This window comes from Elephas maximus, chromosome 2, assembly GCF_024166365.1.
Source record: "Elephas maximus indicus isolate mEleMax1 chromosome 2, mEleMax1 primary haplotype, whole genome shotgun sequence".
NCBI lineage: Eukaryota > Metazoa > Chordata > Mammalia > Proboscidea > Elephantidae > Elephas > Elephas maximus.
The window spans coordinates 16986779-17001329 of record NC_064820.1 but is presented as its reverse complement, the minus strand read 5'-3'; the positions used below and the strand labels follow the sequence as shown (position 1 = coordinate 17001329).

Here is a 14551-nt window from a genome sequence, read left to right as displayed (position 1 = left end):
AGCTGGAAGTTATCTTCGAGATCATCTGATTGCCCACCTCATGAGGCCAGCATGGTTGTTGGTTTATCTAAGGTCACATGACCATTGGTACATACCAGAGGCAGGACAAGAAGAATATTGAATATACCATGAACTTCCAGAAGAATGAACAAATCTGTCTTGGAGGAAATACAGCCAGGATATTCCTTGGAAGTGAGGATGGAGAGACTTTGTTTCACTTCTTCAGACGCATTATAAAGAGAGACTAAGCCCTGGAGAATGACATCATGCTTGGCAAAGGAGAGGGTGAGTGAAAAAGAGAAAGACCCTCAATGAGATGGATTGACACAGTGGCTGCAACAGTGGGCTCAAACACAGCAACGATCGTGAAGATGGCACAGGACTGGGCAGTGTTTCATTCTGTTGTGCATAGAGTTGCTATGAGTCAGAACTGACTCGATGACACCTAACAATAACAACAAAAACAGCATTATTTCTCAAAGATATGTGGACATGCAGCCAGGGGAAGACAGGAAAAGGTGTGAAAAGGATGTGCCTGAGACGTTCTTTCCTTTGGCATATATCACTCCCAGTGCCAAACAGTCCTAATCCCTGCATATTTCTCATGTAAAGTAACAACCGGAATGTGCACCTAGTGTCCAGCCTGTACCTGCAGAACTTGGATGTTCTGTTCAATACATGCTGTACTCTAAATGCATCCGCTTTGTCTGTCCTCCTTTGCGATTTGTCTTGTCTTTCCCCTTCCTCTTTTTTGAATTTTGACAGACTGGGCTTCCAGAAGACCTGTGCAGACCACATCATTTGAAGCTTTCAGAACCATTACGTTTTGAGGAGGGCAGCTCAAGTGGTTAGGGTATCAATGCATTATTATTTCCTTTGTTTTCGTTCTTTTTTTAGTTATGATAGAAAGTGATGCTGGATGTTTGGGGGTTTGTGTGTAATTATACTGCCTTCATTTTATAAGGAAGAAAGATCAACAAGAAAATAAACGAATCAGCTTTATTTACATTTTGTTTGTCATCTAGTCTCCAAAACATGTTTCTTCTCTCCTTCCCCTATTCCTGTTTGAGTTACTGTGATTCTTCACTTTACTCAAACTTGACAACATGGGTCATCTTTGAAAACTGGGTTTCTTTTCCTCTATACCAGTTGTCAAAACATTAAAAAAAAAAATTTTTTTTACTGTGTTTTAGGTGAAAGTTTACAGCCCAAATTAGCTTCTCATTCAAAACCTTATATACAAATTATTTTGTGACATTGGTTGTAATCCCTGCAATACGTCAGTGCTCTCCCCCTTTCCCTTTCCACCCTGGGTTCCCTGTGTCCATTTGTCCAGGTTTCCTGTTCCTTTCTGCCTTCTTGACTTTACTTTTGGGCAGGTGTTGCCCATTTGCTCTCTTCTCCTTGATTGAACTAAGAAGCATGTTCCTCACGTGTGTTTTGTTTGTTTTATAGGCCTGTCTAATCTTTGGCTGAAGGGTGAAATTTGGGAGTGGCTTCAGTTCTGAGTTAGCAGGATGTTGGGGAGCCACAGTGTCAGGGTTCCTCTAGTCTCTGTCAGACCAGTAAGTCTGGGTTTTTTTTGTGTGTGTGTGAATTTGAATTTTGTTCTATATTTTTCTCCTGCTCTGTCTGGAACCTTCTATCGTGATCCCTGTCAGAGCTGTTGGTGATGGTAGGCGGGCACTATCTAGTTCTTCTGGGCTCAGGCTGTTGCCAGTTGTCAAGTTTTATCATTTTTTTTTTTTTGTGGGGGGAGGTAAGGATTATTGTAGCTGGTCCTTCCTATTCCTTCTTAAACCAGATTTCTACATAGGAGTGGGTTAGGAGTAGCAAAGGTTGGATGATGCCAAGGGGCCTTGGCTCTTTTTATTTAGCTTTTATGTTTTTTGGGATGCTTGGGTTACCACTGCTTCCATCCATCTATCACATCCTTTCTTGTCTCATGCCCAGGATACTGCTGTAATCTCCCTGCTGTCAATCTCTCTCCACTCTAATCCTTCCTGCATACAGTTGCCAGTGTAATCTTCCTAAACCAGACTTTGATTTTATTCTTCAATGACTCCCTAATTCCTACAAGGGCTAGTTACCTTAGGTTGATACCCAGAGTTCAGCCTCCACATACCTTTCACTATTTAATCCACTGCTTTTCCTCATAACCACAGCATGAGACAGCTTTTATCTTGACTTCTGACCTCCATGCCTTGCTTACGATATTTTCCCATGTGTTACGCTCTGCCTTTCCCTTCTAACTTATTGAATCTTAACCATTCTTACAGGCTTGACTTAAATCCTACCTTCTCTAAGAATTTTTCTTTGGTCATTAGAGATCATGAAACTATATTTTATCTGAGCTAAACCATCATCAGATGACATACCACTGTTTTGTTCACTAAGAAAGAAAAATAGCTATTAAACTAGGGCTCATTGCTTTCTTAGAATTTTTATTTTATTTTTATTGAAAAAGCTCTTGTAGACTTTCTTAAACATAGTGACCAGTGACCCTATAGGACAGAGTAAAACTGCCTCATTGGGTTTTCAAGGAGCACCTGATGGATTCAAACTGCCGACCTTTTGGTTAGCAGCCATAGCACTTAACCACTACACCACCAGGGTTTCCTACTTAAACATAGATTTTAAAAAATCATATGCCACCATTGTGCATGGATACAAATATAAGTGCAATGAATTGGTTAAGAAATTTCTAAAACTTCTTGACATTCAGAGTCTGACTTGTCTGGAATTTTTTTTCACCCTACTGACACTCATTCTGCAAGTTGTGATGCTGGTGTTTGCTTGACCTTCCCAGAAAAGATCAATGGAAAGTTTTAGGAAAACAACCAGGACACATGTAATAGATTGAATTGTGTCCCCCAACAGTATGTGTCAACTTGGCTAGGCCATGATTCCCAGTATTGTGTGGTTGTCCCCTATTTTGTGATTGATATAATTTTCTATGTGTTGTAAATCCTATCTCTTCCTGTGGTTAACGAGGGAAGATTAGATTATGGTAAGGAGGATTAGGGTGGGATGTAACACCCTTGCTCAGGTCACATCCCTGATCCAATGTAAGGGGAGTTTCCCTGGATTGTGGCCTGTACCACATTTTATCTTACAAGAGATAAAAGGAGAGGGAAGCAAGCAGAGAGTGGGGACCTCATACCAGCAAAAAAGTAGCCCCGGGAGCAGAGCGTGCCCTTTGGACCTGGGGTCCCTGCGCCTGAGAAGCTCCTAGTCCAGGGGAAGATTGATGACAAGGACCTTCTTCCGGAGCTGACAGAGAGAGAGAGCCTTCCGCTGGAGCTGACACCCTGAATTTGGACTTCCAGCCTACTAGACTGTAAGAGAATAAACTTTTCTTTGTTAAATCCACCCACTTGTGGTATTTCTGTTATAGCAGCACTAGGCAACCAAGACAACACACATTCCTTCCTCAAATGCACCTTTAGTGGTTTGTTGACAGACATATGAAAGGACTGCAGTGGCGCTTCCACGCCATCTGCAGTGATAACCGAGTTTGCACAAGTGCTGGCAATGACTTCTATGTCATGACTGTTGCCTGACCAACAACAACTGTAAGAGGACGTTGGATATAAGAGGCACCCTGATTTCAGTGTAGTAAACACTGAAAAAATGTGCAACTCAGAATGAATAAATATGGTACTTGCTCACCCCATTGAACTCAGTTGCCATTTTTATATGCTGCCCATTTTATCATTGTTCCTAAGGCCATTAAATTAATGAATGTGTTTGTGTTGGGTGCCAGTCAGACATTCTTGGAGATGGAAATCTATGTAACATGTGTATATGGTAACTGATAAAATTTGGACCCACTCTTTTCTTGGGCATCCTCAGAAACCAAGAGCAAGCTTTCCAAACATTTCTAGACTGGAATTTCCAGATTAGGTTAAAACTATTCCTTGAGAATTTGTTCCCTATATGGATGTTGTCACTAACTGTAGTCATAGTTCTTTTGAAAAAGAAAAAAAAAAATGTGGTTATGTCTTTCATTTATTGGGTGCCTATAGTGACAACAGTGGTTAAGAGCTTGGCTCCTAACCAAAATGTTGGCAGTTCGAATCCACCAGCTGCTCCGTGGAAACCCTAGGGGCAGTTCTACTCTGTCCTATAGGGTCACTATGAGTGGAAATAGACTTGTCGGCAATGGCTTTGGTTTTGGATGAAGATCCAGGAGTCATAAAACTGTATGTCATCTGATGTCAACCATCATCAGATGGAAGACACACAACTGTTTCCTTCACTACTAAGAAAGAAAAATAGCTGTTGATTAAACTAGGATGCACTGCTTTCTTAGAATTTTCATTTTTATTGAAAAACTCTTTTATACTTAAACATAGATTTTAAAAAATTGTGTCACTATTGTAAATGCAAATGGATGACACAAAAGGTTAATATGCTCAGCTGCTAACTGAAAGGTTGGAGGTTCAGGTCTGCCCAGAGGTACCTTGGAAGAAAGGCCTGGCAATCTACTTCTGAAAAATCAGCCATTGAAGCACAGCTCTACCCCGACACACATAGGGTTGTCACGAGTTGGAATCAACTCGGTGGCAACTGGTTTTAGATGAGGATCCAGGAATTTTGCATATATTTAAGTCATTATAAGTTTGTTAGGTGGGTGGTTTTATTTCTAACTTACAACTTGGGAAGCAAAAACTCCAAGGTCACGTAGCTAGAAGATGACAGAGCTGGGATTTAAACCCAGGTCTGTGTGACTCCAAAGCTTGCACTTTTACCTTATGCCACGTTGCCTAGCTTATGCATACTGGGCTGCAAGGCCCAAGGTAGGTGACTCTCCATAATTGAGGGATGAGTTCAGGAAATTGAACACTTTGGCATGTCAGCATAAAATGATGATAATTCAGAACATGGGTCCAAGTAAATCTGGCACCTGATTTTCTGTGTTTTTGGCACTTTCCATAATTTGCAATTTGATTTTATTTGTAATATGGATTTATTTACATGTTAACTTATTTAATCTCTCTCCCCAACAAAGGTAGGTGCAGCTGTTTTTCATTGATTCTGAGATGCATGTTTTTTTCATGTTCTAGCTTCTGTGAAATCTGGATACATCTTAAAGATGATGTTGTATTTAAGTTTAATTGGCAGTATTTTATTTTTTTTAGAGTGTTACATAAAATAATTATGCATTTTATGATTAATCTTTTTAAGATGTTTGAGTAAACATCTGTTTTAGTTAGCTGCTCTGTATGTAGTATGTAAAAACTATTAAACCAGTTGCCGTCTAGTCTATTCTGAGTCATGGCGACCCACGTGTGTCGGAGTAGAACTGTGCTCTGTGGGGTTTTCAGTGGCTGATTTTTCGGAAGTCAATCATCAGGCCTCCTTCTAAGGCACCTCTGGGTGGATTTGAACCCCCGACCTTTCAGTTAGCTTCCAACTGGGTTAACCATTTGTGACACCCAGGGACTCCAGCTCCATTAAAGGCACTCAGACATTTGTTGAATGAATGAATGAAAGAGTAAATGGAGTGGAATGTTAAAAACTTTGCCTGAAGGTACTTGGATTTCTGCATGTAATCTCCAGCTGTCTCAGACTCATTGCCCACTCTTATACCATTGTTTCGCTGTCTGATTTAGGGTTTGTGTGCGGCCAGTATTCTCAGCCCAGAAGAGTGGATTGTCCACACAGCGAAGGCTGGAGAGCTCCCCCACAGAAGAGAGCCCGTGGGTGGAATCTCGGCAGCTGAAGCTGCTCCGTTGGAAACTACTTGTAGGAAAACCCGCCCAACTCTCCTATTACGCGATGTTTACTAACTCTTCTCCACGTAACAGAAATCAGTTTTATTTTAGACAGGCACTGAGGGGTAGGTGGTCAGTCAGAGGACAAGGCTCCCACTGCCTCTGTCTTGCTCCCAAACCAAAAAACCAAACTGGTTGCTGTCAAGTCAATTCTGACTCATAGGGACCCTATAGGACAGACTAGAACTGCCCCATAGGGCTTCCAAAGCAGTAAATCTTTATGGAAGCAGACCACCACATCTTTCTCCCTCGGAGTGGCTGGTGGATTTGAACCGCTGACCTCTAGGTTAGCAACTGAACGCCTGACCACTATACCACCAGGGCTTCTTACCTTGCCCAAAGGTGGTTGAAATTCAGCAGCTGAAGCTGGAAGACATGGCAGTTTGCCGCGATGCCTCAAGAGAGTCATGGTTATGCCTGCCAAACACAGAATGAATGTCATCAACCATCTGTGGAAATCGTCTCAGAAAGCAAGTCTCCCGAGACATGCATTGTCAGTGGTCCACCGGTGAAATGAGAATGGCGCCTGAAATGCCATTAGGGAAGCACTGATTGCACTGTAACTAAGGAAAGATAAGTGGTGATGTAACAAATTGCAGCATGTCTGTAGACTGAGGATTGGTGGAACTGACCCTGGATGCGGAGCAAGGAGGACCAGGTAACGATGGGATTCCCTGGTGGGCTTTCAGCACCACACAGAGGGGAGGGACTCCGAGTCTACACGCTCTGCTTCACCATTCACACTTAGAGCAGAAAACAGCCGCTTACCAACACCCATGTAAAAAATGTCCCATAAACAAACTCTAACTTCCTGTGCACTAATTCTTTGCCTACTAAATAATATGGTGGTCTGGGGCCACGCCCTAGCATTGAAGCCAACAACTAATAGTTTCTTGCCCAGAACCTATTGTTGACTACCGAGTTGAAGTCAGCCAGACAGAGCTGGAAGAACAGAAAGCTTTATTCACGGTTTGCAAACTGGGAGGCAGGCAGGGTCTCACGACCTAAGGCTAGTTCCTGGAACTGAGGCAAATTTGCTCCTTATATAGGGAGTGACATACATATGCATGAACAGTGAGGGGAGGATCTTCAGTCCTGCGATGTGTGCACAACCCACATAATTTTCCTGAATGAGTTTTTGCGCACGGATCTAAAAATACTGTGCACAGCCCTAAAAAAAATAGCGACGGCTGGCAACTGCCACCCCAGGAAGGCCATATAGCGGGTAAATTTGGAGTTGGTACACCTGTGCCTCAGCCTCCTGCCAGGAGAAGAGAAGAAACCTGGGGAATCAGCCAATCGTGGCGAGGTGTTGTAAAAGTTGTAACAAAAGTGTAACAAGAGTAGACTTTTCTAAAAAAACAACTATGAGGGGATGGTCGATAACCCTCTGCCCGCTTCAGCATTGGCTGTTGTTATGGATTGCTTTGTGTCCCCACCAAAGATATGTTGAAGTCTTAACCTCTGGTACCTGTGAACGTGACCTCGTTTGGAGACAGGGCCTTTGATAATGTTATCAGTTGAGTTCACATGAGGTCATACCAGAGTGGGATGCGTTCTAATCTTGTCTGAGTGACGTCCTTATAAAAGAGAACAGACACAAAGAGACAGAGGAAGGATACCATGTGATATTATAACTGCAAGCCGAAGAATCCCTGGAGCTACCAGAAGCTAGTGGTAACACATTGGTGGTTCAGTGGTAGAGTCTTCGCCTTCCACTCAGGAGACCCAGCTTTAGTTTCCAGCCAGTGCACCTCATACACAGCCAGTACCTGTCTGTCAGGGGAGACTTGCATGTTGCTGTGATGCTGAACAGGTTTCAGCAGAGCTTCCAGACTAGGAAGAAAGACCTGGCTATCTACATCTGAAAATCAGTCAATGAAAACATGGATCACAATGGTCAGATCTGATCTGCAGCTGACCATGAGGACGGTGCAGGACTGGGCAGCATTTTGTCCTATCAGGGTCGCTATGTGTTGAGGACCGACTTGATGGCAGCTAACAACAACTAGAAGCTAGGAGTGAGGCATGGAACAGATCCTCCCTCAAAGCCTTGGAAGGAATCAACATGGCTGACACCCTGATCTCAGACTCTCAGTCTTCAGAACTGAGAGACAATACATTTCAGTTTTTTAAGCCACCCAGTTGTGATTTTTTGTAACGGCAACCCTAGGAAACTAATACAGCTCTTGTGAGGTTGGTTAGCAGGATATTAGCAGGATGACCTCCCTATTCCTCATTATTCTCGGACGACCTGATAGGATTTGAGTTCCTGAAGCTTGAACTCCGAGGTTTAAATCCTGCACTCAACATGGCCAAACTTAAACGTTCTTCCTTTTACTCACCTTGATTAAAGCAGAGTCATACCTGCTAGAATCTGTCAGAGCACGTCGGCAGTGCTTTCACACCATATCTTCACAGTAAGGATGATCAAGAGGTTTAGCTACATAGAATAAATTGCCTCCCTCTATTTATATGTGCAACTGTGTGTGCACAAGTAATTTATGGCCGTCATCTGCTGTTTGCATGTGAAATAGGCTTCTTGTTCTTTATGGGGGAGAAAATGGCTCCTTTGGGTCACAGTTAGCCTATCTGACAATTAGTCACAATGCTAGCAGTTAATCGTGCGCACAAAGTTGTTTAGACAAAATAAGACTGAAGTTTGTGTCTTGAGCAGTTTATTCAGAGCCCTGTGTCTTCTCTGCTTTCTGTTTTGACATGGTTTAAAGTTTCTCACTGTTGAAAGAAATTGTTGAAATATCTCTATGGACTCAAAGCTTATTGTTGGGCAGTGTATAGAATCAAATAGACCTCCGGAGGAGTTGTGTTGCAATTGAGCAGTTAAAAAGCTTTGATTGGCTGGTAGGCATGAATTGAGAGGCTTGGTTAAACCGTATAGTGTATAAACAGTATTGCCCTAACAACACAAAGCTTTGGAACGGAGGAGCAACCCAAGGGGAGAGACTCTAGAAGGAAAACTTGAATTGGTATAGTGGACTTTTAATTTTTAATCTATTTGTATTATGAATAATACATACAAATTAAAAATGTAAAAGTGAACTGTTGGTCCTCCTGAGGACTTTTCATCTGAAAGCTTGCTGGGTGATGAAGGCCATTCTGGAAGAGCTGACTGCATAAGCCACACTGATGGCTGCGATGTTTAGGGTCGGTAGGAGACAGCTCTGGAAGCAGAGCGTCACCCGCGTTTTAACGGTAAGGATTCGCCTCTCTCACACCTGGGCAGAAAACCCCCTGAAGGAAAAGGTCAAAGCTATGTGCAGCTGAATTTGTGAGAAGCGTGTGGTCTACTTATTTTAGACAATGCATAAGGCTACATGTTGATCCTTCCAGTTAAAAAAAGAAAGAAGTTGCATCCATAGGTTTTTCTGCACACCGGCGCCTAAGCTGCAACTATTTGTAACATGAAGCCTGTATCTTTTGGATGCACGTTCCTGCACATTTGGCCTGAGACAAAAAAACACGTCCAGGGGCTTTGGTCACTTTGTGTTCTTTCAAAGATGTGAATTTTTGTTGGAGACGAGAGATACTTAAGGAAGATTCTAGGCTGCAAGTTTTCTAGGCTCTCTGAACCCACCCCCTTGGTCTGTATGCCTGGAAATGAGGTCCAGACCTAGAGATGCCAAGATGATGAGGTCCAGACCTAGAGATGCCAAGATGATGAGGTCCAGACCTAGAGATCCAAGATGTGCCTTCGGAAGTCACATTGAAGAATGAGTTTCCCTAGTGCAGGGCCCAGCACTACAGCTTTTTAGTATGCAAATGAGTAGAGAGGGATTTGGGAACCTCTCCCTCTGCCAGTTAATGCCAGAAGAAAATGGCAGTTTCTCTAGGACGCTGTCTCCACAGTGACCTGTGCTTCCTGCCAGGCTCTATCGCTGTGTCCTATTTGTGTCCTGACAGCCGGGACGATCCTGTCCAGCCTAACAGCCTGTGGTTTTACAGAAGACAGCAGGAATACTGTGTCTGCCCTTTCTAAGTGCTCTGCCACTTGCCACCCCCACTCCTGCAGGCCCTGTGGTTCTCATGCATCCATCCCAAGGGGGACATCTTCCAGCTGAGCCCTAGCCTTGTTTGCATGCAAACACTTACCCCTTTAAGATCAGATGCCAGTGTCACCTCCTCTGAGAAGCCCTCCCCTGACACTTTCAGGAGGAGGCGAGAGCTTCCTTCACTACGTCCTCTCAGCACTTCTTTGCTAGAGTCCTTGTCATGTCACTGTACGGAAATGACGTTTGTCTACATGTCTGACTCTCACTACACTGTGAGTCCCTGGAGGGTGGGCATGGCCTTCTCTCTACTTTGATATGGTCTCTCCTTACCTGGAGCCTGGTAACAGTCCAACCGGTTGCTGTCGAGTTGACCCCGACTCAGACCCCACGTGTGTCAAGGAGAACTGTGCTCCGCAGAGTTTTCGATGCTGTTGTTGTTAGTCGCTGTTGAGTTGGTTCCCACTCACGATGACCCGTGTGTGCAGAGTAGAACTGTGCTCCCTAGGGTTTTCAATACTGATTTTTTTTTTTGGAAATAGATTTCCAGACCTTTCTTCCAAGGTGTCTCTGGGTAGGCTTGAACCACCAATCCTTTGATTAGTTTTCAAGCATGTTACCATCCAGGGCCTCCTTGGCATATAATACATCTTAATATATGCTGTTGAACCAATTGAATGAGTTAAAAGTTTTATATGTTTGTACGTTTTTTCTGAAGTTCATTAAAAATCTAAAACATTAAAATAGATAATGAAATCTCATATGTAATTAACAAATGAGATTTTTCTTTGGCACAAGCGTCTTTCTGGGAGTATTTTTGAGGTTTCAGTCATGTATTTGGGATGCTGGTTCTGTCCACTACACTGAAGTATGATTTTAACAGAATTACCTTAATAATGTTGCAGAATATTATATAAATAAGTAAAAATAAAGTACGCATTTTATATTTAGTACATGCATGTGGCAGTTGATTAAATTGTAATTTCGTGACCTGAAACCACAAAGATTCCAAAGTCCCTTAATGGAAAAACTGTTAAGTCTGTGTTTATTTAACCTTGGTCGGAGAACAGTTACCTTAGAGAATCCGTATTATAATTAAGGAGCCCTGATGGTGCAGTGGTTAAAGGCTTGCTGCTACTGAAAGATTGGTGTTTTGAACCTACAAGCTGCTCCTCGGGAGAAGGATGTGGCAATCTGCTTCCATAAAGGTTACAGCCTTGGAAACCCTATGGAGCAGTTCTACTCTGTCCTGTAGGGTCGCTATGAGTAGGAATCAACTCGATAGCAATGACATATTGTAACTGAATGAGGGTTCTTGTCCTGTCCTATTAGCCGATGGAAATAAGACGGACACCACACCACCAGCTGCAAGAGAAAAAGAAAGTGGAAATTTACTGTTTGCGCAAAAAAGGAGCAAGGTGGGGCCTAGCAGCCCAAAGACTGCATGCGCCCCGTCTGAGGGAGTTGGGGAATTTTTTATTTCCAGTGGCATCTGGGGGTTGGGCTTGGTGCCTGGAACTCTCTGCCCTTAGCCCTCCCATGTCCACGTTGGAGGTCTGGATGCTGAATCCTGTCAGTGATGCTCAGATCAAAGGACAGATTGAGGACACAACTCTTCAGATCCTGTGCATGTGTCAAAACCTTGGTTCATGCATGTGCAAGATTCTGGCACCAAATTCAAACTGTGGTTAGGGCTGCGGTGTGGTTGGGCCAACCTCAGTTAGAAGCTGTGGTGTGGCGGCTGTGAGGGGGGAACCGTGGCAGAGCATGGGAAGTCTTGGCGGAGGCTTCAATATTATAATACAAAAAAAACCCAAGCCCATTGCCACTGAGTCAGTTCCAACTGAAATATAATAATTGACTTATCCAGAATACACACTGAAACGACAACCAAGCGCACCATAAGCTCTGTCAGTTTAGAAACGTGAAACTGTATGCCCTTTCTCTTGTATAATAGACACAAGCACAGATACATACTTTTCCAATGGGAAAAAAAAAAAACTTGGAATAATTCTGTATATATTCACTTTCTTTTTGTAAAAATATGGTCCAGATATGGTACCTGCCTTCTTTCTGCTTTCCTCCTAGATAAAAAATAAAATGTTTAATACTAAGTTACAGGTGTATAACAGACTTGAATTTTAGACTTGAGGATTTTGTTTTTCTTTTTCTTTCCTTCCCTAAAATTAAGCTGAAATGTATAATTTTGTTGGTTGACTTTGTTGACTTCCAGGAAAAAAAAAAAAACTGGGAAGATATAGGATAATCCTCTTGGGTGTTAGATTTACCTAATTGCAACACTGTATCTGTTCTGGAGAAGCGTGGTCTTCCTGCTGTGGGAACGTGCATTGTTCATGTTTTATACTGTATGTGTTTATGCTCGCATACTATTGCATCAGATTTCAGACTGCTAGGTTTCTCTAAACAGTGATTCTCTTGGGGGTAGAAGCTGTGGGGAAAGAGAAAGAAGGCACTCTCACCCACTGGGGAGAAGCCTCTTTCTCCTGCTGAGAAGCACAGCAGGGAGGCAGACATTGTTTCTGGTGGGAGCCTGTTGAAGCCAAGGGGAAAAAAAAAAGAAGAAAAGAAGTTCCAGAACCTTTGCTCTCAAATATCTTTTGAATGCTGAAAGGATGTCAGTTTTGTTATTCTCTGGCAAAATACCCAAACAGGTTTCAGCCATCCCTGCTAATCAGGCCCAGGCTTGCCTGGGCTGTCCACACATTTCACAAAAGGCAGATCAAAGCAGTTACCTTGGAAGAAGACTGGCTCTGGGATTCAGCTGGGGTGGGGTGGGGGGCACACTGATACTTCTTGTTAATGTCCTGGTGAGTGCCTTTGAGTCCCAAATGAGTTAATGTCCAAAGATGTCCACGTAGCAATCGTCCCATAGCCAGGCCCTGGAAGAATGCCACCCTAAGAGCAAAATCAGTTCATTCCACAAATATGTTTTGAATGCCCACTTTGTGCCAGGCACTGTGCTCTGTAGTATGGCAGGAAGAACATTCCAGAATTCATGGAATTTAGGGGCAGAACTTGTTCTGTCATTCAAATTTCGTACAATTCTAGTAATGAGAAAACAACTAGAGTTTTTTTTTTTTGCCAGTGCGTTGACTGCTATTCATGGTGACTCTCATGTATGTCCGAGTAGAACTTTGCTCCATAGAGTTTTTTTTTTTTGTTGTTGTTGGCCTTCTGCAGAGATAGATTGCAGATTATGGAGTACAACCACTGTGGGTTAGATGAAGGTCCAGAAATTTGGTGGGCAGAAAGCAGACTCTAAGTTAGAATGTGGATAGTGGAGTGTTGGGGAGGGGTTTTTTGGTGAGGGGACTAACCCTCTGCAGGGTTTGGTCAGCTTGGATGAAAAGTCCACCTATAGTAAATGGTAAGGAGGAATCTCTTATTCACCTGCAAACGATGACAGAAAAAAAAGCTAGTAAATAGGGAGACTTAAAAAAACAAAAAACCAAACCGGTTGCCATAGTTAATTCTGACTCATGGCGATCCCATGTGTACAGAGTAGACTGCTCTATAGAGTTTTCTAGGCTGTAATCTTTACGGAAGCAGATTGCAAGGCCTTTTTCCTGAGGCTCCACTGGGTGAGTTTGAAAGGCCAACCTTTGGGTTAGCAGCCAATCGCAACCCCCGACGCCAACTCCAGCTAACATAGACAAGACCTCAAAGCTCATTCTCAGGACACAGTGAGTGGATGGCTCTTTCTCCGTTGAAGTGCTATCTCTTCGCAGCAGAGGGGGAGCGCTGCTCTTGTTAAGCAAACAAGGATTTCACTGTTGCACCCGCTGTGAGTGGGATTAGCTGGCATGGCGGCACCTTCCCTTCTGAAAACCACTTTACTGAAGTGCTCTCAATGTGGGAAGGAGGTGCCGAGCTTCCTCTCCAGCTGTGGCCCTTCACCTGGAGCAATGAAATGAAAGGGGAGTAAGAAAAGGCAAGAGCTCTTAAAAGTGCAGTGAGAACTAGAGGTTTCTAAGTTGTGGTTCTCCCTGCCAATTAAGGAGCCGGCCAACTTGGATGGCCCGGGAAAGATCACAGAGCAGCCTCTCCTGGAGAGGATGGGAGAGGATATGGAGCCCTGTGGGTTAAAGTGAAAAACTGGAAGACAAAGCAGGAGACTTTTCTTTGTCAAAAGGCATGGAAAATGGAGTTAACTTTGTAGAGAGAAATCCGAAAGGAAATGAGTAGAAGACGTGCTTCCTTCCCCTCCTGTAAATGAACAATTTTAGATGGGATTTAGGCTAAGCTAGGTTGTGTTGGCTGTAAACTGAAGGAGAGCTAGAATTGTGTGTAAGATTATGCTCAGTTCTCAGCAGCATAGAAGACCTTGGGGATCTGTTCACTGAATTCTGGGTCTGCAATCATGGACTCATGCTGATCTAGAATACTTTTTCCAGCCCTTAACTACTTGAGGACGACTTGTAAAGTGATTAACCTGGTCAGTCCATCCATTGATTAGATATCACTTGAGATTCTACTATGTCCCAGGCACTGTTCTGGGCACTGGGGGTTTTGCAATACTCAAATTAGAGGGCATCCCTTCCTGGTGGAGTGATGTTATTCTAGGGAATGATCAGATTCCATTGATATTTATCTTGCTGTACAGGTCAGTAGATGTTACGAATTGGATTGCATTACCCCAGAATATGTATTAAATTCCTGACCCTTGTACCTGTGGATGTGATCCTGTTTGGATGACGGGGTTTTCTTTGTTATATTAATTAGATCATGCCCAAGTGGGGTGGG

The 14551-nt window shown here is 43.2% G+C and overlaps 1 protein-coding gene across 2 annotated transcripts in view; it reads left to right on the top strand.

Moving 5' to 3' along the window:
• DNAH5 (dynein axonemal heavy chain 5) overlaps positions 1-14551 on the top strand; it is a 363993-nt gene that overhangs the window by 47646 nt on the left and 301796 nt on the right. The window contains exon 1 of one of the 2 annotated variants that reach the window (XM_049861221.1): positions 8778-8993. The exons of the other annotated variant lie outside the window; for it this stretch is intronic. Coding sequence (XP_049717178.1) covers positions 8928-8993 — 66 coding nt within the window. The 5' untranslated portion in view covers positions 8778-8927. Of the gene's footprint in view, positions 1-8777; positions 8994-14551 lie in introns of those variants that run through there. 2 annotated transcript variants of the gene reach the window in all.